General features: G+C 35.2%; 1 protein-coding gene across 8 annotated transcripts in view; it reads left to right on the forward strand.

Moving 5' to 3' along the window:
* Window positions 1–27,938, forward strand: part of C2H8orf34 (chromosome 2 C8orf34 homolog) — a 420,116-nt gene that overhangs the window by 347,173 nt on the left and 45,005 nt on the right. For 4 of the 8 annotated variants that reach the window (XR_012128242.1, XM_073229640.1, XM_073229645.1 and 1 more), the window contains 2 exons: window positions 10,188–10,247; window positions 20,125–20,218. Coding sequence is in view for 7 of the 8 variants with exons in the window: in XM_073229640.1 (XP_073085741.1) it covers window positions 10,188–10,247; window positions 20,125–20,218 (154 nt within the window). In the remaining variant the exon portion in view is untranslated. The remainder of the gene's footprint in view (window positions 1–10,187; window positions 10,248–20,124; window positions 20,219–27,938) is intronic. The other 4 variants (XM_073229642.1, XM_073229641.1, XM_036998323.2 and 1 more) reach the window with 2 other exon arrangements.

The following is a 27,938-nucleotide window of genomic DNA, read 5'->3' on the forward strand; positions in this document are numbered from 1 at the left end:
AATTTATCTGGGTGTTTTGCAATATTATTTATTGACTTCTTCTAAGAACCTAACACAAGCTTTGATGAATCACAGTGTTTTTTTTTTAAGTTAGTATACTTATACTTGAATGGGTTAATTGTCCACAATAATAATTTTACATTTAGGTTTAGTGTAAATAATTTGTGGGGCTGGCCCTGGACTAGCAAATCCAAGAAGTAGAAAATAGAGCGACATTATTGACAGATAACTGGATTAAGATTCCAGATTGGGGCTTAAGTCAACCTCTGTCACAGTGTAAGCATTCAGTTTGACTAATGCAACAGTTCATTTTATTCTCCATCTTCTAGAAAGATTATAGGATTCAAGACCCAGCTCTACTTTGGAATTTTCTTAGTCTCAGTTTCTTCATCTGTAAAATAGAGATGATTGCTTCACAAGAAAAGTGTGAGGACTGAGTACAAGTTACATGTGCTTGGTCAATAGCAGCTACTAGATAAAGGCTATTTTCCTTTCCTTTATTCAGACAACACAGTCGAAAGTAAGGCTAACTACTGAAGACTTTCCCACCACATTGTCCTGAATTAAATGCAACAAGGCTATAACTGTGAGAAGCAAAAGTCAGTCTAATTCTATCCCCTCAGTTCCAATCTGCTTCAGTTTAGATGCCCAACTTTAGAAATTTAGGAAGAGATCAAGTTTCCTAAGAGAAGGAATTTAGCAGATGTTTAGTGTAAGAAGAGTACCAGGCAATTTCTTCCTCAGTGAGGAACTTTGATAGCTACTGCCCAGTCTTGCCCCCAAGATTTCCAAGATTCCAGCTCCCACCTATATTTTGTTACTGCTCTAGAACAATGCCTCCTTGTTTTGAGAGAATATCAGTCTTCATGAAATGTTCATCATATGTCCTAATTTTGCTCTCCGAATCAAGAAAGAACTCGAATTTCCTCTCCATCTTTTAAATCTTCTGTTAAACATCTCATTCTCCCTTAAGTCTTCTGTGCTTCTGATCAAAAAAGAACTTCAATCATCCCTTAAGGTAAACTTTCTAGGCCTTTCTAGTCCTCTCTCCATTATAATCACTTCTTCCAACATACCAACCTAAGCGCAATACTCTAACCCAATGAGCAATGTACAATTCAACTATTAACCCTAGAGGAATTTATTGTGCTATGATTAATGAAGCCAACTATTGAAATAGCTTTTTTAGTAGCTTCTACTTTACTGGCATACACTAAAGTTGTGTACCTAGAGTTCCCCTCTTCGTTATATGAACTGTTTTTGGACTATGTTTCTGTAATTCTATATTTATGTGACTTTTTTAAAGCATAGTTGGGTTTTTTATAGTTAATTTCATTGGATTAATTTCTGCTTCTTAAAAATTTTGAGAACTTACTTTTGTGCATTTTTTTAAATCTCACTTGCTGCTGAAGGTTGTTCTCTTCTACAAATAATGGCCAACATTTGCCTCTACTCACCTCCTTCGCTGGGACACACTCTGCATAACTGTATATGGTGGTCAGCCAAATGAGTGATCAAAGAGTCTCCCAATAAAAATCCTGTGTGGCAGGTGTCTTGATTATTTTAATTTGTTTTGTCTCTAGGCTGCAAAGGGCATTCTGTAAGAGTAAAGTGAACACTTTCTCAAGAGACTTGGGTTCTTTAAAAATATTTAGGCTGCTTCCTCATGACTCAGTTTTATTAAATTGATGTGTTTAAATAACTGAAAGTGACCATAGTATGAATTATATTAACCAACCTGCAGTAGTGCTGTGGGTTTGAGATAGGGCTAAATAGTTTGACTAGGAAGTTCTTTGTCTAAAAGTATCCAGGATTTCAAGTGTTTATCTCATTTACCATTGAGATTATGTAGAATTAGGCTACACATGTTGTTAAAAGGTTTTTTTACTCTTGAAATTTCTGACTTTTAGATTCCCAGACCTGGCAGGAAATCTTTTTGACTCCTCTGCTTCTGATTGAGCTGTTTTCACAAAATGCAAACACATGCAAAAACATTGTAATAAACCTCAGCATTCAGTCATGTTCAGTAAGACTTCAAAAGATGTTTGCTTTGAACTTGGTTCTAAAGATGGGCATACCTTCATGAGAATGGAAGATATCTTCTGACTCTCTATGATGTGGTTTGGCCCTTTTTGGGACCCCAAAGTAAGTTTTATTCTGTAAGACACAGTAAATTCACTTTCTGGGCTCAGAATTAGCATAGAAATTCCTTCCTATAGAACATCTTGGGCCTCTAGTCCCCAAGGTGGCAAAGGCTTTTGACCACAAAGGAAAATCTGTACTCCATCAAAGAGCCGTGGAACATTATCATGAGTTCCGCACACTGTGTGCTCTGCTTTAGATTTAATAAAGCATTTGAATTGTGGTTCGTAAGGTCATTGGGTGTGGGGTGATCCATGTCAACCCTGGTATCACTTGATAGTTTACAAAAATGTGAGACGAGGCTAAAGGGATACCCTATAGTATATACTCTGTAGTTAACAGTGCATGATTGCAAAGATAACCTCAGTAAACAGGTCCCTTCACATCCTTTCCTACTTTGTTTCCTTTCTAAGTTTTATCTAGCTTCCCTGATAATTACACTGCAAGTTACTCTGCCTGTCCTAGCGAGAAGCTTTGCCTTTGATCTCTCCTCAGACCAATTCAGCTGGTGTGCGACTGAAGGCCTCTTTTTGATAGTTTCACTGGATCTTACTCCTTTATTGTGATTCTATATTCTACCTTGTTTATTTTTGTTCATCTGTGTTTGGTGGCCAATATCCAGCTCAAAGCAAACATAATCAATTTGTTAAGTGTCTTTCTTCAGTTCATATTTGGACTATATTTGCTGTGGATTCTAAGTGGATCTAAAATAGGACCCTTTTCCCTATTTCTTTCTGCAAGAGTGTCCCTGATTCTGTCACTTCTGAAATAGTCAAAACTTTCCATTCTTTGTTTTCTGTGTTTCTAACCACACCTTCTAATATCTTTTGATTATTCAGCACCTTAAATTAGAAATTTGTACCCTCATAATAATCCTCATTCATTTGATAAATATTTTGGACTGACTCTCAGATACCAAACCCTATGCTAAGTGCTATAGACAGGAAAGAGGAATAGATCTGTCTACTGTTGGAGAGCTTCAGTGAGATCCTTAGACCAGCCCAAGGTTGTGCCTTCTGGACGGGATGAGGAGTCCCTGGGGTCAAGGGGATATTCACCTGGAGCTTGACCATGTGCTAGGTACCAGGATACTGGAATCTCCTGCCCAAATGATCCCAAGCCTGCTTCCTGGACCTGCATGGGGCTCTTTCCTTTGTCCTTCCCAAGAGCTCCAAGTCTAGGTCTGAGGAGTGGGCAAAAGGCAATGGGGGGAATGTGTAAATGAGATGCAGGCAGGGATGGCCACCTGTGTGCTCACAAAGCCCCTTGTCATACAGTGTGGGGAGGGGAAAGAGGGTGGCAAGGATATGGTATTGAAGGCAGCACTGTCTTCCTGCTCTCCCTTTTCTGCCAAGTTACAGTGCAAAACTTAAAGGCCTTGTTCTCTTTTTTCAGCAATTAATTTTCCTTGACTGGTGTTATTTGCTTCTTTCTCTTTCTGATTTCCCAGGCTTTTAAAAATCCCTTTTACCTCACCATCAGTCCACTTCCATTTACCCTTAACTTTACTGCTGAAAACATTTATGTGTGCAACCAGACATTCAATAATTACCTATCATTTAAAATGCAAGATTCTTTTAATTAAAGTGACAAAAATAGGAATAGATAAATTAGAAAGTAGCATCTGATTTCCTTGCAGTCTAGTCCCCTTTCCAGCTGTATTCTTGAATAATTAAGCATATCTCTCATTTTGCTACATTACATAGCATAAGGTTGGTTTTCTCTGTCTTTCACTCTCTAGAAACCTCCTAATACTAGTACTAATACTCAGTATCCTGATAATAATGTTGACAGCCAGTGTTTCATTCTTGTCTTCTATGCTTTACAGAGATGATTTCAACTAATCATCACAATAACCTGCAAGGCACATATGTGTTATCACCATTCACAAATGAAGAGATTGACACCCAGGGAAGTTATGTAACTTGCCTCAGTGCACATGAGCGTTAGGGTCAGGTCTGGGGTATGAACCCATATATGCTCGACTCTAAGGCCTGTACTGTTGCCTCTCGAAGACATCACCACCTTTTGCTGCCTCCTGATAGTACATGGAATAAAGGCCAAGTGTTAGTCCAGTGACCAGCCCATATTAAGCAGAAGAAAAAGTGTGCATAAACACAGGTGGTAAGTTTGGATCCACTAGTAGGAATTGCCTGTCTAAATTATCCCAAAGATTATAGATAAAACTTCACAGTTAGTAATTCTGATCTCTTAAATAAGATAAACACCTGCTGTATCTTCCCCTCCAAGTTACTTCTCTTATTTATCTGGAGGTCACTTTCTTTTGATTATGCTTCTACATATTTCCACCAAGCAAGTCACAACTTTCCCCCTGACACTGTTTATGGCCTCAGATGCCAAGTTTGTAACAGGCCAGATAATGCTAATTCATGTATTTTGTTTATCTGGTTTGAACCTTAATTCTTCAGACACCTTTCTTCCTGGACCACTTGAGGAATCAATTAGAAAATAAAAAAATTAGCCCCTTTCAAGTAAATGTGTTAAGGATTAAAAATACACTTTGAATGTAAATGTACTTCTGCATTATACTGACTGCATTTATTTATAAACGAGTGAAAACAAGTTTTTCTTACAAAGTTCATACACTATAGTCCTCTAATGTGTATTAAATAATGCAAAGGTGTCTGAAATGCGAAACTGGTCTTTTTGTTGTTGAATAAAAAATTCGGAGATGTATGTTAAAAGAAACAAAAAATTATTTGTGTTCCATGCATCTGTCAAATATATTTTCCTATATAGAGAGAAATGCCTAGTATTTTTACTTATCTAAAAAAATCAATCATTTTTTATTTTTTTAATTGAGGCAACATGAACTGAGAGCAAAAGAGACGTAAAAGTCTTGGTATTTCATGAGCACTGGGTATCACTTTTCCTGCACGCTGCCATCTGAGGCACAGTTCAGGAACTTGGTCACCTTATCCATTTAGCCATTTTGCAAAGACACTGGTTAATTTAATTTTAAAAGAACACATTGTATGTTTGGTTTAAATTATGAGGCTGACATTCATATCTCACTGACCTTGGAGAATTTATACAAGTACTTTACAGATTCCAAAGTGACATCTATTGATTTTTTTAAGAGCCTAATGGAAGAGAGTTTAAAGGCTTAATTATTTCAAATGGTAAAATTCAAAATTGCCGGCTGATTTTTATGAGGTCAGTGTTATAATTAGATTAGCTTAAGATTAAATCAGAACGGTATGAGCGTCCTTTAACTACTTTTCAAGATATATAACCAATAATTACCTCTTTACGTAAACCAGACTTGAATCAATGAGGGAGTAGATATGTGACCATGGGGGTGTAGCCAACAATAAATAGAGCATAATTACATTTCAGTCTTATTTTTTAAAAGTTTCCTTTGGATCTTACAATTATGTCTGTAACAATATAGTTTAATATTAGAAATGGCTATTTATCTTTAAATATGTTTTATTACAAAATAAAACACAACTGTAGAAAATCACCCAAATCAAACATATGGTCTAACTGTATTATAATGAGTACATTACCTGGGTCAAGAAACAGAACTTTGCGGACAAAACTGAGCTTCTCATTACTGGCTGTGTACTCTGATTTTCTTTTTTTTACATTGGATTGAAGGAAAGGAAAGAATAATTTTTTTTTTCTGAAGAGTCACTTTTCAGAAGGTAACAAAGAACATTAAATGCCTTAAATGATTTAAATTTAACATTATTGGTAATAATCATTAATTCTGTAACTGCTCCTGCCTTTTTCCATTTTTTTAAAGTAAGTCTCTAAGGCAAGGGCATTCCACTCCAGGAACTATTTAGTTTAACATAAAAAATTAGAAGAAGAAAAATGTAAATTGTTTCCATTTTAATATAAAAGTTGGTTATGTGCTCAAGGATTGAGTATTGTTTGTCTCTCTGAGGGGACAAATTTGGCTTCTGACCATGCCTCAGGTTGCTTATTCCTGGTATAGACGTAACCTGCAGCATCAGCTGAACTTAAAGGCAGAATGAATCATAACATCTTATCTTCAGATGCCACTGTTTTTAGCCCTTAACAATACTAAAGCAATCAAGTGTCTTCTCTACTGGATATAAAGGTGTCATTTTCAGAGAAAGCTGGTCTGTAGTGGTGCTATGTTTGTTCATAAGATCGTGGGCAAAGTTTTCAGAAAAAGTATTTAACTTAGTTTGTATAGACATTGGGGCCAATTAGAAACAGCATCTGTTTATGTATATAAGTCCCCAAACAAGCATGACTATTAATTTATTGAGTACATCAATAAAGGATTTGAAACACTTTTGGGCTTTCCAAAATTTTCTGAGTTTCTAAACTATTGCACCCAGTTTTTTGCTAAATGGAAGTAGACTGCTGCCTATTCTCTCAGACATCAGTAATAGTTGCTGCATATAGAGTTTGCTAGAGTTTGGAAAGCTGAACTTTAGTCTCTGTATCATCTGTCACAAATTCAGTAATCCTGTGTAATAATGCAGTTAGAAAACACAACATATAACCATGATATCAGCAGCCATATTATAGGAAATTATAGTATAAACTTCGGAAATAACAGAATTTTAGTATTTCTATATCTAAAAATATGCACATTTCAGGACTCTTCATTGATGCTTGTGGTTTCATATATTTGCTCTATTGTGTCTGGACCCTTGTACAGAATTTTCCTTCTGCCTGATATGAATCCTCCTAATTCAGTTCCTTCTTCTGGCTAATTGACTAAGTCTTTAGGATTAAGCCTAAAAATAGTTTCCTCAAGTTTTGATACTCCCCTTTTGTCTTATTTACCACATATATGCTGTGACTACAACAGTTTCTGGCCCATGGGAGTTCTCTCAACACAAGCTTGTTAATTAAATGAAAGGCTAGATGCCTTTTCCTCCTGTTTTTTTCCCATAGCACCTTGGCCTTACCTATGTCAATCATGCTCTAAATTCTATTCACTTGTATGTCTGTTTTCTCAAGATGAACTTTTTATGGTAGGGATTAGTTCTTGTTCAGCTCTTTGTTCCCATACCTAGCTCAGTATGTGGGACAAATAGGTACTTAATAAATTCTTGTGTAATAAATAATGGATGATGTTTTATGGGTCCCTTGGCTTCAGATTAAGTTCCCATTTGAAGAAAGACAGGAAGAATGAGCATTCTGGTAGAAGTAGGGTTTTCATGGAACTTTCTTTGGAGGAAATTAACACCAGAGATCTTAGACATAAAATATTTGTGCATAAATGGGCATACAAGTGCAAGTTTGTATGCAGTTTGTCTAAGGATTAGTAAGAGATGAACAGAAAATACTTGCTGATTGAAACATGAGGGCAGTATAGTGAGAAATGGCGATAGATTCAGGAGAGTGTGCGTCTAGTTTACAGACTGTTCCATCTCACTGAGACTGTTTTCTTAACTGGAAAATAACTAGGGTAGTGACAAGAGCCTTCATCTCTAAACAGCCATGATCCCATGTTATATGTTAAGCAGTAATCATATCAGCTCCTTTTTTTCTCTCTCTGAGTTTATATTTGCCAATTCACATTTAAAACAGTTTTATCTCAAGTGTAGTTATACTAAGATTCATAAGTGAAACCACATTTCAGGAAATACCTTGTCTTCCTTTTCTTTTAAGGCACAGTTTCTAAACTTTCTGCCCTTTCCCTCCTTCACATGCTCCTCTCTGTGTCCCTTGAATAATCTTTCTTTTTTTATTTTTCAAGGGAAATTGCATATGGGTATTCTTGATTCATTTCCATGTGATTACCAAAATATTATGTTGTTAGAATGACTTTTTATTTAAAATACCAATTCTTTAAAACTCAGAGAAAGATGACTAAGCTTTGTGCTTTGCAAGGGATTTTATTTCATTGGTGCCCCCAGTGGGGGAAGGAGGGAAGGCCATCATTGCAGCAGTCCCAGGTTGGAAATGGGGAACCTGAGACAGCCATATTGAATCAAACCTCTTCACTGGGGCCATTTCTGCTGACTCTAAGAAGCAGAGGTCCTCAAGTGTTATGCTTTGCCTTGACCACCTGGCCTTGTGTCACCTTTGTAATCCTCTCTGCAAAGTGTTTCCTCTGTTTGTTCCTCCTAGAGTCTTTTACTTCATGCTCCTCATTCGTTAGTGACAACCACTCAAGTGATTTATGAATGGCAGTTACAGCCAAACTCCAGTCTGTGTGGCCTTTGAAATACATGGTGGTGTGTGGGTTTCTCCTTTTTCTGTGGTGTAGATACTGAAAATGACTTAGCTTTGTGGGAAGAAGCAGGACTGTCAGGAAGCCCTCTAGTGCACACAATGCTTCAGTTATATCTGAGCATCCAGAAAACCTTCAGTCATCATCAGGTCTTAGCATAAGCTGCAAGTGTCCAGACGGACTAGGCAAACTACCGTACTCTAGCACCAAGGAAACAGAAAACCCTCCAGTGAACACCCAGGGACTGCTCCACAGTGTCTCAGGGCTATCCTCAGAGGTCCAGAGGCCAGTCAGGCAAACTGCATATGTTGGCCTCTCTTGAAAGCAGATCTGTAACAACAATCAGTTTGCCACCTTATCCTCTTACCCTTAGCAACCCAGGCAAAGGGGAAGGGATTATTAGCACATAAGGACTAGCTCTGTCCCTCCGAAGAACCACATTTAAAGAGTCCTCAGCATTTCTTCTAGACTTGTCCAAATGAGGGGAGATAGTATATCAAGTTCAACTATTAAAAAGGAGTTTATCTAAAGAACATTTCCAGCCTTCTCTGTATGCTCTGAGTTAAATCCCTCACAGTTTCGAGGATTTTATGTGAAGTCACGTTTTCCTAATAGTTAATGTTTTAGCTTAAGTAAATGTAACTACCCTATCTCTTTCACTATCTTATCCATTGAAAACTTGGAAGCATTTGGACACATTTAAACTATAGCACATTAATTTTTTGCTAGTGGAAATCATTTGGTAAAAAAATATTACCACATCTGTGATTTCTAAGTTTTGGGAATACCAGCACTTAATTCCTAGCTTAATGTTTGCTTTGAAATAAGCATTTTTAAAAAGTAAAGTAAAAATTATTATGTTTTAAAATGTTTATTTCAGCAAGGTAGAAGAGTGTCAGAGTTGAATCCAGTCCCAGCAATACTTTGCCTAGCTCCTTGACCTTGACCATTTCACTGAGCCCCTCCTGGCTCCAGTTTCTTTATGTGTCAGATTGGCCTCAAACTGTAGTGAAAAACCAATCAAATGAGGTAATATATGTGAGGGTCTTTGAAAAGTTAAAAAAGAGGGTCCTTGAAAAGTTAAAAACAAATGTAAGCTTTATTCATACTTATTTGGTTATCTTTTAAACACATATGTTCTCCTAGGATTTATCATTTCATGGTATCTCACAATTTATTTCCAAATGTCTCTGGCCATGGAATATAAAAATACAGCTTATCCAAACTAACAAGCTGTTTGACAATTTCAACCTCCAATGTTTAGGCGGGTTTGGGATATATGTTTCATTTAATGTTTTAAATTCCAGTAACTTCAATCTCAGGGATTACTAGTGCCCAATGAAGTGCTAGTACTAAAAGGCACAAATAATGGGAGGTGACTAATAACATATGAGGTAAGAAAGACTGGATAGCAACATTTGGAAAAGGACAAGTTAATGATCTCAACTCTTTCCATTAAATATTTTAAATCTGCACATACACTTATAGAATATAGACTTAGTACCTTTTTTCTGAATCTAATTTTAAGAACACATTTGTGAAATTAGTAACAAAATTTTATAATATTCATTTAGCATTCCATCCTAAGATTTAGTTAGCTAGTCTAGGTGGTTATCATTTATGTGACCTAAAATCTACTTAAAAGGCATATCAAAAAAATCCATTTAAAAGGTATATAGTTGCCTTGAATAATGATTATCCTCTTCAGAGTAAGAAGCTGACAAACTGATAACCTCACAAGGGTTAACTGAGATGGTGGGGAAGGGATAGTGAAGACTGGTGTTGCTCCCGCTTCTATAATTCTTTCTCTCCCTTTCTCCTGACTTTTTCAACCTCTCTTCCTCTTTACCTCCAGGGAGAAGCCTCCAGTGGAGGACAGTCATTGAAAAACTACATAGAAGAAGTGAGTTTTAAGGTAGCCTCATAACACAGTCTGAAATCAGTCTGTCATACAGGTTGAAACACTTGGGCTTCTTCCATCTGTCTTCCCAGAGGGTTTTCAGGCTGTACCTGTTCACTAGTCATGCCCACCAAAGCAAGATAATAAATGATATGTTATCAAAATTGTTTTTGTTCCTCATAGATAAATACTCTGTACCAATTCAGTTATCCTGAGAATGGAGATCAAACTGCATAAGCCTAGTGCTATCTTATATTTTCACTCACATAATTTGTTGATATCCTAATAAATGAGAAGTGCATGTTTTGTATGGGCCATTGAACAAAATAATAAGACATGATCGTTGCTCTTATGCAAAGGACAATCAAAACCAAATGGGCGTTCATTCATGAGACAAATGTTCATCAAGGCTGTCAGTGCTGCAAGCTGTTAAGCAAAGTGGTGTCTTCGCAATTAGAATGTACATTAGATCTTTGTTGAAAATCCCTTTGGACTTCTGGATTTATTCTGGAGGTATCCAAGGGTGCTCTGTGTCACAGGATGTGCCTTTAGGCTGTGTGCAAATGATATGTGGGGACTTCCAATAAACCAGTGGATAGAATCCATAAAACCTGATCTGAAGCAAAACCACAGTTGTCACTAAATTAGCCATGTGACTCTGCTGAAGGTGAAGAAAACAGGGAAACAGTTTTCTTCAAAGTGATGTCACAAAGTACCAAATATTTGGTTTGAATGTTGCTTCTTATCAAGACAGAATCTGTTTCTGTAAATATTTTATTCTTGCATGCATGAATTCATTCAAAAACCATTTTAAGTGGTCTACTGAATGTGCTATGGGTCCATACATTTATTTATTATGCACACTTACACTTGCTTCCAAATATTATTTGAAGAGGAAAATCAGAGTGCATAGTGCCCTTTAAGTTTCTAACATTTCTGGCTTGCACACTTGTTTGGGCTTGGTTGAAATTTTGCCAAAGGCATGTGGAGAAGAGGAAACAAAAGAAAAGAAATAACCAGGTAGATTTTCTGAGCTCAGGTTAGAAAAATCAAAACACATGGGACAAAAAATTGGAGAGTTAAAGTACCAACTTTAAATTTCAATTTAATGAATTTGATGCAGAAATTGAGTAGAATACATTAAAGCAACCAATGTTGCCAAGGAGAGACAGACACTGTTTTCAACATGTACACCAATAGAAGTTCCCTTTGGGATTCTGTGGTTGCTCAAGTCTTGGCTCAGCGTTCCCTACTTGATGGTGAGAATGTGGGTAATGGGCCACCTCCACAAGAAGGGTACCTGATGCTGCTTGTAAGGTGTCCTGTGGAGGTCTAGCATTGTGGAGGAATGAGAGCAATGAGATGCTGGTATAGGATACGGGCTGCACATAGATGAAAGAACTTTTAAGATAAGTTTTATTCTAATTTTGTGGTTCTTATCCAAGTAAAAGATCCTTATTTTCTCCATCATTACAAATGTGTAGTCTAAATGTACGTATTTTACACAATTGTAAATGCCTAATGTAGTATGAAGGTTGAGAATTTGTACCTTTTCTCTAAAGGTGCTGGCAGGGCTTTGCTTCTCAGTGTAGTCCTCTGACTAGTAACATTGGCATCATGGGGGGTTTCTGAGAATACAAAATTGCACCAGATGTAAAGAGTCAAATCTTCATTCTAACAGGTTCCCCTATGGTTCATAAACACCTAACATTTGCAAAGCACTGCCCAGTGTTATATCTAGAAACCGCATACATCATGGAAAAATTCCCAGTTTTGTATAATAGAAGAGGAAACCTTTACTAATACATTTATGAGTTTTGTTTATTCATTTACTTACAAGGATAATAGTTTTCATCGATTGAGGATGCAAAATCTCTCTAGCTTATGAGATTCATTAACTGACTTTCAGTCTGAATTTTCAAGTATGTGCGAACTGCCCAAAAGCCTTGCCTTTTCTAGGAGTTTGGTATCACATAGTGTTTCTATCTAATGCTGGTTGATATTTAGATTTTAGCTCTCTTTTAAATCAACAAGTGATCATCCTTCACAGTAAAACTGTAAGTATAATCTTAATGAGTAAATTATTAACTTATTAATAGTTTGTTTGCAGACATTAATTCATTTGGTCTTTAGGAAATATATATATATTCAAACTTCTCTCCATTGAGAGCATATCAAGAATGTGAACTATAAAATGATTGTTTTTTTTTTCACTGCTCTTATTTCACTTTTGCCCTCTTTCTTCATGTTAGTAGAATCAGCAAACAATAAGAAACAGTATTTATAAATGGAGAAGCACTGAAGTTAAAACTGAGCTCACAAACATTTGCTTCTATTTAGTATACACTAAAATTCAAATAAACCATAGTGTTCACATTTTTAATATATTTAACATTTCTTGCTAAAGTTTGAATAACTCTGCAGATCAAAGTCTCTGGTTTTATTTTTTATTTAGACTTTTAATTAGATGGAATCATAACCACATGACATTAGACAATTCTGTTTAGAACTGTACCAACTAAAGAAATAATACAGTCACCTCTAAAAGTAAAGCTAAAATGGAACTTCTATTCCACATTTTCTATTTTTTAATCTATTATTTTTCCAGAATAGGATTTGTATTTGTCATCAAATAAAAAAATGAGAAATTTTATGTCTATGTTTCCTAATCCTCAAAGTGTCTCTGTTAGTTAAATTTTAAAAATTATGTGTTCTTTATATATAAGGCACTAGATAATTTAGGCAGAAAGATTAATTTCAAATTGCAGCAATTTCAGCTTTTAGGATCACACTATTAACATTCATTCAAAATGTATATGTAATTTAAAACAACTTATGAAAATCAAGTACTTCCAAAGCTTGATTTTTACATCTTTTATAGAGATGTCAATCCATTTAAAATATCATGTTTCAAAGGTGAATAATTGGGAAGCAGTATACTGTGCTGGTTAAAAATTCCTGAATCATTAGAGAAATGTATTAATTAATTTAAATGTACATTCATCAGATAAGTATTCTCAGCTTAAATGGCTGAAAAACTATAAAGAACTAAACACTGAAGTTAACTATTTTTAAAACTTTTTAAAGAGCAGTTTAGAGCAGTTCCTCACAACTCCAGGAAATTGGTTGTTGAAGGCTGGAGGCAACAATTCATAGGAGTGTGAACTAACTCAGGGTGTCAAGTTGAGGCTTCACAATCTCTAAGAGTGTCAGACAAGAAAAGAAGCATGTTAGCAGGCAGGCCTTTTTCAAATCTGTTGAGGTTGGTTTTGCCAACTCTACCATCTGAACTAGAGACGGGATCAGTTTTATGCACCAAAATACCTGACTCACTTCTCATAGCAATTTTGACCTATCTTGTTTCTCCTGTGTTGTATTCTGTGATCGCTGGTATAATGAAGTTTCACCTATACCCCTGGTGGAAAGTGCCTGACAGTATTTCCAAATAACAAATAAGATATAATTTACTTTTTATCATGCACCAGGATATACTTTTTAAAAATTGAGGTAAATATTATATAGTCTTACAGTCTTATTCTACTTAAGAAACTAGGAATTAGGGATTTTTTTCAAGAAAACCCCATTTTGACTGATTCATTAGGAATTGATAAATGTTGTTAACAGATAACAATTTTTTAAAAAGTTGTAATTGTGGCTCCTGTACAGATATAAAATGAACACATCAAAGATTTATTTAATTCATTCATTAACAGGGAACTCAGTAAGATATTACAGACAATTCAAAGGAGAATTCAGACCCTCACATATATAGTCACATAAAGAATGCAGAAATGAGCTTATAAGTAGATGCAAAAATTGGCAGAACCGATCAATGCCATATGATAATAATCAATTGCATTCAGGTGGATTTAAATTTATGGGCAAGAATCATTTGTACGACTATCAGTTTCTATAAATTACACAGTTGTTAAAAGCTCAAAGTCAATGGAAGACCCAGAGCCTCCACAGAATCAGACAGCGAGAGGGCATGCTAGTGAAATGACTTGTTTTTCATTGACTGTATCCAATATTTCATCCATTTCAGTCTTTTATAATTTTATCCTAAAATATCATTGGAGTTTAGCCACCAAAAGGAATGAATTAGGAGATAAAATAGAATGCAGTCTCAATGCATAGTGCAGTGTAACAAATTTGTCATATAAATTTACGTAGCAACTTGCATTTATTTTGTAATGTTTTTTCACAATCTACTATATTTTTCTAACTTCATTATTGCTCCCTCTTCTTTTCCAAAATCCTATTAGTTCAAACTGTACCTTCCCAAACTTATTGCTTATTCCCTCCTCTATGTTTTAACTATGCTTTAACAAGTCCCAAAAGAACTGTCTACGGAAATACAGTATACTAAAAGAAGTATATTGAAGTACATTGAAGTATACTAACTTCTGTTACCATATAGCTAATTACGGATTTCAGCCTAATAATACAAGCATTGCATTAACAAATACAAGCAAAAAAAAAAAAGGTATTTCCAAAGTTCACTAATTTGAGTATGTAAATTATATATAGAGAAATTCATTTTAATGGAAATATAGGGTTAATTCTTTGTCAGCAGAAGCACTCTAATAATTGTAGCTGTTGTGGAATGTAATTGGGTTCCTCTTTATGAGCAAAATGCCTCAGGGATCTTTATTTTATAGGGATCCTATGGTATAGAAGTAAAGTGAAAGTAATTAATCCTTTTTGAAAGATGGAAGTTGATATTTTGTGTGTTATTTTCATACTTTACCAAAAGGAGAGACATATTTAATTGTCTTAGAATTAAAGTATCCAATGGTGAAAGTTTGAGCAAAGGAGGATGTTTTTTTTTCTCTAAGTGCACTGAACTTCCATGGCCACACATGACATAAATCACTGATTGATTACATTTAGAGAATCCAAAAATAAGCTATCCATGTGGAATAACAATACTGCTGAAGTTTATAAAGCACTTACTCTGTTAGCAGATGAAATGATATGTTGATACAGACCTAGCAACTGTTTTCCTTATGATACATGTCACTATTTCTCACCACTCCTAGTCCCTGGATATTTAAATACTTATGGTGAAAGTGTTTTGGAAAAAGAATGAATGACATTTCTTCTAAAAGCAACTTTAAGAACTTTCTCTTGGGAATATGAACGAGTTTGTACTATGCTCAGACACAGCTTAATATTCCTATAGAAAATTTTTTGAATAAGTTGGCAAAGAGGAATATGTTTGTTCTTGCTTTTTAAAAATGTTCAAGATTTTACCTCCTTGACCCTATCAAAAAAGAATTATAAGTGTTCTGATGGGCTGAGGTTTGAACATACATAGTACTGACTGTTGGCATTGATAAAGCAAAACAGGTGCATTAAGTTATTACTAGCTGTGTTCAAGGAAAAATCAAAGTAAAATGTTTAAGCGATCTATTAATAGTCATTTCTGTATTGTCTCAACATTTTGTTATTCCCAAACTACATATTTTACAGAGCTAATGTTCCATTCATACTTTATATAATTTGCAATTAGTTGAATGCTACTTATCTGTTCAAGAATAAAGCCATCAAAACATGAAATCAATCAGTATGATTGCTTAAAATTCTGTACTATTGTGGTAAAAAGTAACACAACTGATTTATTACTCATATCTTTTCTTATGAGAACAGATTTTAGTATCTGGACCAAAAAGCTAAATAACCAAAATACTTACTTAATTAAACTTTTTTTCATATATACTTTAAATTATTCTGTTTTAAATGAAGAGCTTTAGCTATTTGACTTTACCTTATGAAACCAAAAAGACCATGTAGTATTTCTTCTTTAAATAATCAGAGACCTGTGTTTTATTTTTGATAAGCTGCAAGAATATGATTTCCCTTTTTGTTACATGAACACTTTTGAAATTTCACTTCTGCTGTCCTCTATGCTGTCAGGGAATTTTAAATCTAAGATATTTCACATTTATTCTGCTTCTTTAGTATAGCCCTATAAAGCCAAATCCAATAATTGATACATTTGAAAAAAAAAGTTAAACCCTAAGAATAAACATTGATTTATACCTAACTCATACATTCCAAGATTGACTATCTTGATTATTTTGTTAACTTTCTCTGCAATAGTCCATTTAGTGCCTCTCACATTCCTAAAGTAATGTACACCTATAAATTTGACACCTGTGCCATATGAGAGATCATCAGTACTTTCACCAACTTCATTGCATGTTCTGAGAGGAAGTGACATGCCTTAGATTGACCAGGATAAAAAGCTGTGACCCTTGACCCTTGGGGTAAAGACTGTTTACTGTGAAGCCCACCTCTCATATGATAGGAATTCAAATTCTTGCTTTTTGTTTTGTAGTTTTATTGAGAAATAACTGACATACATCATTGTTTAAGTTTAAGGTGTACAGCATGATGGTTTGATTTACATATATTGTGAAATGATTATCACTGTAGTTGTAGTTAGCATTTATCATCTTGGATAGGTACAATGCAAAGAAAAAAAAATCTTGTGATGATACCTCAGGATCTACTCACTGGACTTTAAGTTTTAATCCAATTCACAGATTATTTTGAAGAGTCAGTGCTAAAAAAAGATAATTTTAAATATAAAATTGAAAATAAAAAACTTTGCTTATTTGAATTTTTTAAGAAAACTTTTTATTTTAAATAGTTCTAGATTTACAGAACTATTGTTAATTAATACAGAGATTATATTCCTCTCACCCAGTTTCAATTATCATTAATACCTTATATTAATATGATACACTTGTCACAATGAACTAATATTGGTACATTATTTATAACTAAATCCATACTTTATTCAAATGTTCTCAGTTTTTTGCTAATGTCCTTTTCGTGTCCCAAGATCCCATCCAGGATATCACATTACATTGAGCAGTTATATCTCGTTAGGCTCCTTTTGGTTGTGACCATGTCTTAGACTCTCTTTGTGTTTAATGGCTATAGCAGTTTTGAAAAGTATTGGTTGTATATTCACTCAGTTGCAGTATGTCCCTCAACTGAGATTCATGTGATATTTTTCTCCTGATTAGACTGGGATAACGTGTTTTTCAGAGAAAACCATAAAAGTAAAATTCCATTTCCTGTCATGGGTTCATCCTGTCAATATGGATTGTTGATGTTGTTGTTGACCTTGATCATCTAGCTTTCAGTAGTGTTTGTCAGCTTTCTCACTGTGAAGTGAGACTTTCTGCTCTCCCTTTCCATACTGCAGTCTTTGCTAAAAGTCACTACACAGCGCACACTTAAAGAGTGGGAAGTTATTCTCAACCTCCTTAAGGGTGGAATATCTACATAAATTATTTGAAATCCTTCTGCATGATGTGTCTGTCTCTTTTTATCCATTTGTTTGTTTACTCAATAATGTATTTTTATCAGAATGGAATTGTAGTTATTTATTTTATATTGCCCGATAACCCAATGTTACCTTATTTATTTTGTTGCTTAAATTGTTCTAGCTTTTTCCACTGAGAGATATTTTGGTTGGTTTCTTTATCCCTTTAGTGTATGTATCCCCATCATAATGTGTGGGGGAGACGTAGCACTTTCTTGCTTTTTGTCACTACAAGATGCACCAGGCTCGTCTGATATATTTCCGTGTCAGTCCTATAATAAGTAATTTCTCCATGAGTCTTGGTGTTTTCACTGGAGAATTGTAGTAGAAACCAAGATCAGGCTGGTAGTTGTGTTCACTACTACTGGGATGTCATTGATTCTAAATCCTCTCAGCTGCCAGAGCTGGGACATGTATATGTATATGGTAACTCAAGGATGAATGAATATCTATAAATATTTCTACATAAAGCTATCTGTATATATAATAAGCTAAACATGAGTTCATACTGATATCTCCAACTCCAATACATTACACAAGGATCATTCTATCCTTGCTTATCTGTAAACTCCCACTTTATAGTGAGAAACTTGACTCCCACCATCTGCCATCCATTTATTTCATTGTTCAATTCTAAACTATATGTATAGTGCTTTCTGAGTTGTTCACCTGTATGTCCACGAGAAACAACTGTATCAACTGGTGTACAGTATTTATGTACAGTTCCTTGTGCTTTTGGTCTTACAAACTCCACTCATTTTCAAAGTTACTTAGCTTATCACATTATTCCCTCAACTCCTTCAGTGAGGATGTTTCGTCCATCTGTAATGTACTTAGATTCTTTTTAAGTATTTGTCTTCCATCCTGGGATTTCCTCAACCTCCTAATTGATACTTTTATTTGCATATTTTAAGGTTTATTCTGCGGGGCAAAGTTCTATGGGTTTTGACAAATGCTGCTGTCTTGTATTTCCCACTATAAAACCACACAAAATAGTATCAAATATCCCCTGTGCTTCACCTATTCACCCTTTAATCCCCATCCAAACTCTTGGAAAAATGTGCCTTTTTAAATTCTAGTATGGGAGCAAACATCTCCAGTGATAACAATTACAATCAAGCGATGGCAAGTAGAATGTTTTTCTAGTACAGGAATTGCTTTAAACAAAGTGGACATTTAATATTTAGTGATGTCATATAACTTAGAGATCAGAGATTGCAGATCTTTATTTTTATCTTGTTAGTATTTGTCTGAACAAAGTAAAATATCTCAAGTTAGAGGAAAAGATGATTAAAAGAGGGGGAAGATGATGAATTAATCTTATAGGTCAAAAAGTAAACTAGTGTGTCATACTGATTTGTTTTTAATTTTCAAAATATATTTGAAAAAGTTTTCTTGAATCATGGCTCAATAAATTTGAAATTTAAAGGTGAAAAAAAGTTATCCATGTCCTCAAGGGCTTTCTATTCATTACTTTTCAGTCAGGAAGGTATGATATGACAATTATTATACAGTAATTGTCACTAAACAGTAATTGTTATACTGGTGCAATAGGCACATAAAGGAATAGAAGATTAATTCTGTCTTGGAGGATCAGGGAAGGCTTCCAGTAGGAATGATATCTGAGCCTTGGGAGGAAGTTAATATATGATACAAATAAATGTAGTGTACTTTAGTCAGGAAGTATAACAAATGAAAATGTCTTGGCAGATCAGACAGAATGACAAAATTGAGGAGCTAACAGAAGCTGCTGTGGAAGTGTCAGTCGAGGCAGGAAGGAGATAAAAACAGTGGTAGTTCAGGCTGACAAGCATGGATTATGAAGGACTTTGACTTTAGATTTTATCCTGTGAATTAAGATGCCACTGAAGAATTCTGAGCAATGTAATTAATATGTCATATGGCATCTTAAAAAGCACACTCTGGCAAGGACCTGGTGGGCAGAATTAATGAGGGTGTAAACTTGATATGAGACAACTTCATAGATGGCTACTACTACAAAGTCAGAATGGGAGATGATGAAGTCTGCTTTAGGTCAGTGACAGAAGGCAGAGAACACCAAAGAAGGCATGAGAAATAAAATAAGTAAGAAGATGAAAGAGACAGTGAAGTAGTACTGAATGGTAAAATTGAGAATGTTCTTGAAATCCTATTAATCTTTATTCTCATTATATGAAATTTGAAACCTTGACGGCAAAGAGGCACATCTTGTGCCATTTTATATTGAATATTTCATTACTGTATTTCCAGAAATAAGTGTCAGGACTTCCATAAAAATATTAATTCAGTAAGGAACATAGTCTAGATAGTTCTTCTTATTAAGACATTAAATTTTAGTAAAAGGAGAATGTAAAAAATGAGTTTAGAGTCTGTGGTGTGTCTATGACATGAAAATGAATCTAAATTTATAACTTCTCTGTGTTGTAAGGAAATTCTTACTGTCTTTCTTTGGACTTGTAATTCATGGAGACTAAAGTGCTCACAGTATTGGTATTCCTGCTATTAATCCAGAGCTTAATCCAAAATGATTTTTTTTCTTTTCTTTGGCAGGATGAATCTTTAAAGCAATTACAGGTAGTTCATCAGCCCTGGATCTTGCCAAGTGACACAGAAAGTGAAGGAGTGGAAGCTGAACAAGAGAAATGTGAGTAGGCACAGCTGTTCATTGACAGGTTGCTTTTAGCAAAGGAAATCCATAATCAAGGTATTTCCTGTTCATAACATTAAACAATGTCTCCAAAAATGCAGGGTTTAAGGAGAATATGTAAAGATAAACTATACTTTAGGCCTATAAATCCTGATACAGTGATGTCTTAATTGTGCAGAGGTCTATAAAAGAACTTTATGAAAAGAAGTGTATGCAGCACCTTAAAAGAAGGAATTATTCTTTCTGAAGACAAACATGGAATGTTTCTTCAGAATGTAGAATCTTCTATAAATTTCATGGAATTTTATCAATGATAACTTGTGATTATTAAAAAATTTCAAATTGTTAGAATCAGCTCATTTTTATATATGAAATCTTCATTATTGGTAAGTGAATACATTTATGTATGTAGTAGCTGCTCTAGGTTCACAAAATATTATAATGGTACTCAAGATAAATAGACTATATCACTCTTGATTTAAGTTGCTCCATTATGATCATAACAAGAATGGATTACTATACTTAATCATTGTAACTCCACGGGGTGGGAGTGGGGGAGAGGGAAATTCCGAGGCAAAATACCTTTGAAACCAACATCAGTCAAAGGAAGAAATAAAGTGGGAGAAATCCATTTATTTCTTACAAGCAGTCACCCACTTCTGCTCTCCCCTGTCTCTTGCGACCCAGCTGCAGAAGAAGAGACCTCCCCACCCAACCTCTCTGGTGCAGAAATGCTTGCCCTTGTACTTACCTATTGATAAAGGTCGGAGATGGACTACTTCTCTCCACCCCTTGGAAACACCTACTGATATGCACTGAGGCCAGGCGATAGATTCTGAAAATATTGCAGTTTTACCCACAGTCATAATTCAGGGCCTTCTTTCCGGCTTTATTGACATATGGGTTCAACAATTTGGATGAGAAAAAGTCTAGATTATATAGAAATAAGGTCATTTAAAAAAAATAATAACATATCAAAGTTTATGGTATTTTAAATCGTAGCTGACAGAGAGAAATAAAAGCTGTAAGTAATTGATGTGGAGTGATTAATTAAACTTTCCCCTGAGCCATAACCACTGGAGATACTTAATATATTATACAGGTAGCACTATGATTCTGTACCCAGCAGAATCCAGTAAATTACACTTCCAGGTTAAAAAGCATTTAAAAATATTCTTATCCCGCTTCTATAGCTGCAGGCTTATACGGCCAGAGGGAGCCTACCAGGAAGGGGACGTAAGAGTCAGAGTGCCCAGGTGAAAGGTCGAGGCATGGAGCCTACGTCTCATTCCGAAGCACATGGTGGTATTTTACAGATTTTAGTGGAGGGAAGCAACACCTATAGAAAACAATCGATGAAGACTCACAATGCAAGCTGTACCTTAAGCAAGTACAGAAAGGGTATTTTTGAAGATCTTTAATGCAAGGGATCCATTTGGTCTAGGGAAAGAGTAGCGTGGGATACAAATGAAAGAATCCCACAAATCTGAAAGAATTAGTAGTGGCCCAGGACTTTTATGAAAACAAATGCAAACACACTTATACTCCCCCACTCCCTATACTTTTAAATATACATAAGCTCTCATTCTAGAGTTATGATTTAATGATTTTCACCAAATGTTCTGAGGCCTTCATAAAATTTGTATTAACAAAACAGCCTCCAAGCTGATATGTATGTGTTTTGTAAAGGACAGTATATGTAATTGTGCTAGTTTTGCTCTGACGGTTAGTTTCAACCCAATGTTGTTGAATCAACACAAGTTGAAATAAACAATATCCTTATAGGATGCACAGTAGGTTAATTCTATGAGAATACTTTAACCTAAAATGAACTAAAACTTAAAAGCAAGAAAAGAATCCATCAAAACAGTGTATTTAATCCAGGTCCAAATTCAGACATTTCTGTCACATCCACATGTCTTCAATCAGTATTAAGTCTGAAAAATAGCTTAATAATGCAAAGGAGATAAAAATCCCCAGAAGTTTCTTCAGCCATTGTCATCTAACTGTAATCCCTATCTGCATATACTTTTGCAAGATTTTGATAAGTTGCAATCATCTTCTCTTGACTAGGATCCAAGGTGATTGAAAAAAGGAATCTGTTTTTCTCATCTTGTTGAGGTATATAATAAGTAAATAACAGAAGAATTAATAAATGAATGAATAAATGAATACATTTCATTGGTACTTGCTAATTTGTTTAACAGAACAGTTGGACATTTAAACAAATAATAATTATGATTGAACAATTGTCATAAAAATTATTTATAGTTTTATTAAAATTTAAAATTGCATTTATAGTTTAATCATGGATTTCACCAGATGGTCTATCAATTACCCCAAAGAAGCCATTCTTAAATTTTCCTAGCCAGAGACCTAGAACCCAAAATACTTGATTTCAGCAATGTTGTGCTTGGAGGTGACCCTTGACAATAGTAAATTGTTTGAAAAAAAAATCAGGGTTTAAAATAATTAGGTAGTAATAGGAGCCATCTGGAAATGGAATGCTACCTAACATTGTAGCCAAGCTCATACCTACAGAGATGCAATACTTTTCAAGACCAGCATCCAATATTCAAGTGCTAGAACAAGTGTAAGATGGAGCCACTGAGGCAGCAGTATCTCCACTGATACCTTACTCATTGCATGTGGTTTGTGGAACAGCTGGTAAGGTTTGGATACATCATCTACCTCTTTATTTTCTCAGTGAAAGGAAGTAAATGACATAAATCTATGTGAATCCAGCATCTGATTTAGAGTCTGTAGGTTCATATGTTAGAAATTTATGAGTGAGGAAAAGGATAAGATTCATCATTCCAACAGTAACACCTGTTTCTTGACTCAGCTTTCTATAAATTTTACCTAGGTATTTTTATGGAATTTTCTGATTTCTCCTGAGATAAAATTATTGTGGCAGAAAGTTTCAAAATAACATCAAGATCTTTGTAGTGGTGCATATATCTTATTTCATCATTTAAAAGTAAGACTTTGCTCAAATAGGTTTTATAAGAGTGGCATTATGATTAGCATGTATAATGTGGGTGGGGAGCATGGGGAGGGCTGTACAGTAAAGAGAAGACAAGTAGTGATTCTACAGCATCTTACTGCGCTGATGGACAGTGACTGTAATGGGGATTGTGGGGGGGACTTGGTGAAGAGGAGAGCCTAGTAAACATAATGTTCTGCAGGTAATAGTAGGTAATAATAACAACAACAACAATATATATACATATATATATATACAATAAAAAAAAGATTGTGTATCAATGATACTTTAATAAAAAAAGAAAGAAGCAAAAAAAAGAGTGCTTTAGAGGAAAAGATGTCTTTGGATAATTAAATGGGAACCTTTAAAATATTTTATTATAAATAAGATAAGCAGAAATCTTTAAGTTCTTTTCTTTACTCTGTTTTTTTGTATAAAAATATAAATCACAGGCTTAAAAAACTCAGGTGTGGGTTTGTTTTTAATACCTCAGATTATGGTCCAAAGTCCCTAAATAACTCAAATCACAGATATTTGAATCTACTGGGGTACTTGTTTAATACTTATATTCCTGCACTTCACTTCAGACCTATTGAATCAGAATTTTTGGGCATAGAACTCTGAATTCTGCATTTCTAATAAACTCCTCAGAATGAAAAGTCCAGTCTCTCAGAAGGTTGTATTTCAGAACTATCTTCATAGTGTTAACTTCGGACCTTGTTTCTCTAGGCTGCTTTTCTCATCTGTAAATTGATTTTGTATATAAAATGTGAGAGTGGAGAAGAAAAAAGGCCAAAATTTGAAGGAATAAATATGTAATAAAATTGAGGGACAGGCCCTCCAGTCAGTAGGTTCAGTATCTACAAACATAAAACAGCTGTAGTCAAGCCAGCACTCTCTAACTGTATTTTGGATTTTAAAACATGAATAACCAAGCTAGAAAGAAACAAGCAAACAAAAACCAAACCAAACAAATGAAACAATAGAAATGCCCCAAATAAAGATATAAGACCCAGAGCAAGTGGGAGGTCATATGCTATGGTGACTCATTGAGATTTCAGATTTGGATTTAGGTCTTAGACACCCTGGGGTCTAAGGTCTTAATATGTATAATAATTGGTGATTTGGCTCTGCATCTGCATAAGGCAGAGGAGCTAGTATGGTGGTACTGTATAAAGCCTGGCCCCTGGAGGAGTTGCCTCAGGTATGAAAAGGGAAACAAAATACCTATATTTTCCAGCTGTGGAAAATAGCAAAGACATTTACGAGCTGTTGTAGGGTTTGGATGAAAAATAGACATTTATTCATCAGAAACCATACTGTCAGGTCTGTACTTTGGTGGTTGGGTCCAAACTTAAACACATACATTATTAGGAATCCAAAATTATAATAAAACTTGGGCAGCATCATCAGAATTCACAGGATCTTCTCATAGGTAAATGCAAGAACTGGGGCACTTACACTGCCAAAGATTTAAAAATTAACTCCTGCTGAAGATGAACTCCCAAAGAAAAGTTATAGACTACATGAAAAAAATACAGCGACGCAAGAGAGAGTCAGGAGATGCCATAAACAGGAGACTTAACATGATCAATATTGAAAGCAATAGGATAATCAGAAAGAGATTACAATAAAAATATATTCAAATGTTTAGTAATATAAAAGAATGAAAAGAAACCATACTGATAAAACAGGAAAGTAAGAAAAAAGATGAACATATATTAACAGATTATCAAAGAATTCTACAAGGAAAAAGATAGTAATAAGCTAAAATTTCAATTAGTGTGTTAAATACTACATTTAAAAAATCTGAAGAGAAAATTAGAGAAATGAAAGACAGGTCTGAGAAAGACAGAAAGTAATAGAAATATGGACAATTTGAACTTACAAATTAAGAAATGTGAAATATGTGTAAAAGGTATATAAAAGGCTTATATATGAATATAATATATATATATATAAAATAAGCTCCAGAAGGAGGAAAAAAAAAGACAAAAATGGGCAATGGTGAAAGATATAACAACCTAAAAGTTTCCCAAATTGATGGGAATTTTTAACCCTCAAATTAGGAAACATATCAAACCCTATATAACATCCACATTATATAAACAGAGAATATCACAAAGAGAGAAAACCTTAAAAATAGACTATACACTAGAAAAATATACAGGTCATATAAAATAATAAAGGTAGAATTAAAAGAGAATTTTCAGTAATTAAGATTATATATCTTCCACAGGCTAAGAGAATATCCTGTGCCCAGATAAACTGCCATTCATGAGTGAGTCCAGGAGAATGGTCAAGTATGAGCAAATGGTCAAGAAACAAAGATGAACAAAAATTTTTCAAACATGTTGGAAGTCCTTAAGAATTACTTATTAAAATTTTAAAAAGATTAATTTCTAATAGAAAATAGCAAAGGGGAAAAGGCAAAGAAAGTTTTTTTTTTCATTTTAATTACAGAATTCTTTATTTGTTCCCCTTTTAACTTGTATCTCTATTGATAGTCTGCATTTGTTGAGAGTTCATTCTATGCTTTAATTTATTGGGCATGATTTCCTTTAGTTGTTGAATATATTAGTAGTTGATGAAAAGTCTTTGTCTAGTAAGTCCTTCATCTGGCCTTCCTCAAAGAAGGTATCTATTGATTGCTTTTTTTCTTGTTTATGGACCACACTTTCATGCTTATTGACATGTGTGATACCATCATTTATAAAGCATTTCACTTATTTTGTTGTCATTTGCCAAAAACTGGACATTTATATAATGTGGTCACTCTGGAAATCAGATGACACCACCTCCCACCCCCCCACATATACGGGTTTGTTGTTTCTGATGTTTTTCTTGTATTGCTGTTGTTGCTTTTTGTTTAGTTACTTTGTTGAATTAATTCTGTAAAATTTGTAGTATTTGTTGTATTCAGCTACTATAGAAGTCTCTGCTCAATAGCTTAGTAGTCAGCAAATTATGGGGCAAGGTATTAAGCTATGCCATGAACATGCCTACAGTTTACAGCCCTGCATAAGCAGCACCTCTAGGTCAACCAGCAGTGAGAGATGGCACCTAATCAGGTCTTTCTTAGGTAGGTACACAGCACCACAAACCTGTGTGGCCTTCTAGATTTCTGGGAACATGTGAGACCTTTTTAAAGCCTGCTGTGGACATCTCATTCACCAGATTTTCCTTTTAATTGTTTTGGTAAGCCCCCTTTTTGCCCCAACTGATATCAGTGCCTCAGGCAGGCTGCTGATATGTAAATATATTGCCCTTGATTAATTTTGACAAACATCATAGGGACAGGTTTCTCACTGAATGAGCTCTAATTCAGGTCAAATAAAGAAAAAAACATTCAAGTGGGGATTTTCCAGGCAGCTTCCATTTAGGTCAAATAGTGACAATTCTCTAGACTTGGGACATTTGAGAAGACTCCAAACCTGTCTGCCCCCTCTAGGGGATCACAGGCTGTTTTTTTTTATAGTTACTATCATTGTGAGGCTGCTGATTCTCAAAGCTACTGCAGAACTGGAAAGAAGGATATTGATATTGGATAAGCTAAAACCCCACACAGCTCACTGTTGTTATTTATATATTCTTTAGATCTTAAGAAAAGATTCTGTTTTTCTTAAATAAATATTCTGTTTTTCCAAGCCTTTAATTTCTGGAGTTCTGAAAAATTTGACTTTGGTGATTTTTGCTAATGTTCTCACTGCATTTATTGAGGAGCAGATTTTTGGTGATTCCTACACCCCCATTCCAGAAGTGCTTCTCCTCTCCTATTTTTCTTGATTTCATCAGCCTAGTTTTCTCTTTGTTTGAGAAGTGGGAATATGATATCTTTATAATGGGTTATAAAGTAACATGATATATGCTGCTTTAAATCCTGGTATCATGAGAAGCTATTAAAAATAATACTGTGGAAAGATAGCAGCATGAGAGGAGAGACAGAGGCTTCCTCCTAAAACTGGATACAATTAGAAAATTTAATTGGCACAACTAATCCTGAGAGAGCAACAGGAAAGAGGGCGGCATCAGACTGCACACACCTGGAGAAAAGAGCAGACCTCACTGAATGGGGTAACGTACCAGAGCTGTGGCTTCATGGGACCTGTGCCCCTCCCCCACCCCAGCTCACCGGTGGGAGGAAGACAAATGGAGCTGGGAGGGAGTGGAAGGCTTGGGACTGCTGAATACCTAGCTCCGGAGATCTGCGCTGGGAGCACAAACCTACATTTCATGGTGCTTTCATGAGACTCGCATGACTACTGGGTTGGAAAGTTAATACAGGCAGAGTTCCTGGGAGACTGGGATTCCGGCTGCTTGTGGAAAGCAGAGATCCATATCTGGCTCCTCTGGTACAAAAACTTATACCTGTGTGACTGGCCCACTGGCTCAGGCAGTGGAGACAGGCACAGCAGCCAGGAGGCAGAGAACAGCTCTTTCCTACCCCCAGGCACCAGTACTGCTCCCCTGCAACCCCCAACATTGCTTCAGGGTCTCAGCAGCTCCAGAATAGAGCTTCTGGACACTAGAGGGCACCATATACAAACATGAAACGCCAAGGAACCTTGTCCAGAGTAAAATTGTTAATACAACTCCTGAGAAAGATTGAATGATATGGACCTCATGACTCTTCCTGAAAGGTAGTTCAAAATAAAATCATCAACATCCTAATGGAAGTATGGAAAGACATCCAAGAACTCAGGAATGAATTCAGGTCAGAGATCCAATCGT

This window comes from Manis javanica, chromosome 2, assembly GCF_040802235.1.
Source record: "Manis javanica isolate MJ-LG chromosome 2, MJ_LKY, whole genome shotgun sequence".
NCBI lineage: Eukaryota > Metazoa > Chordata > Mammalia > Pholidota > Manidae > Manis > Manis javanica.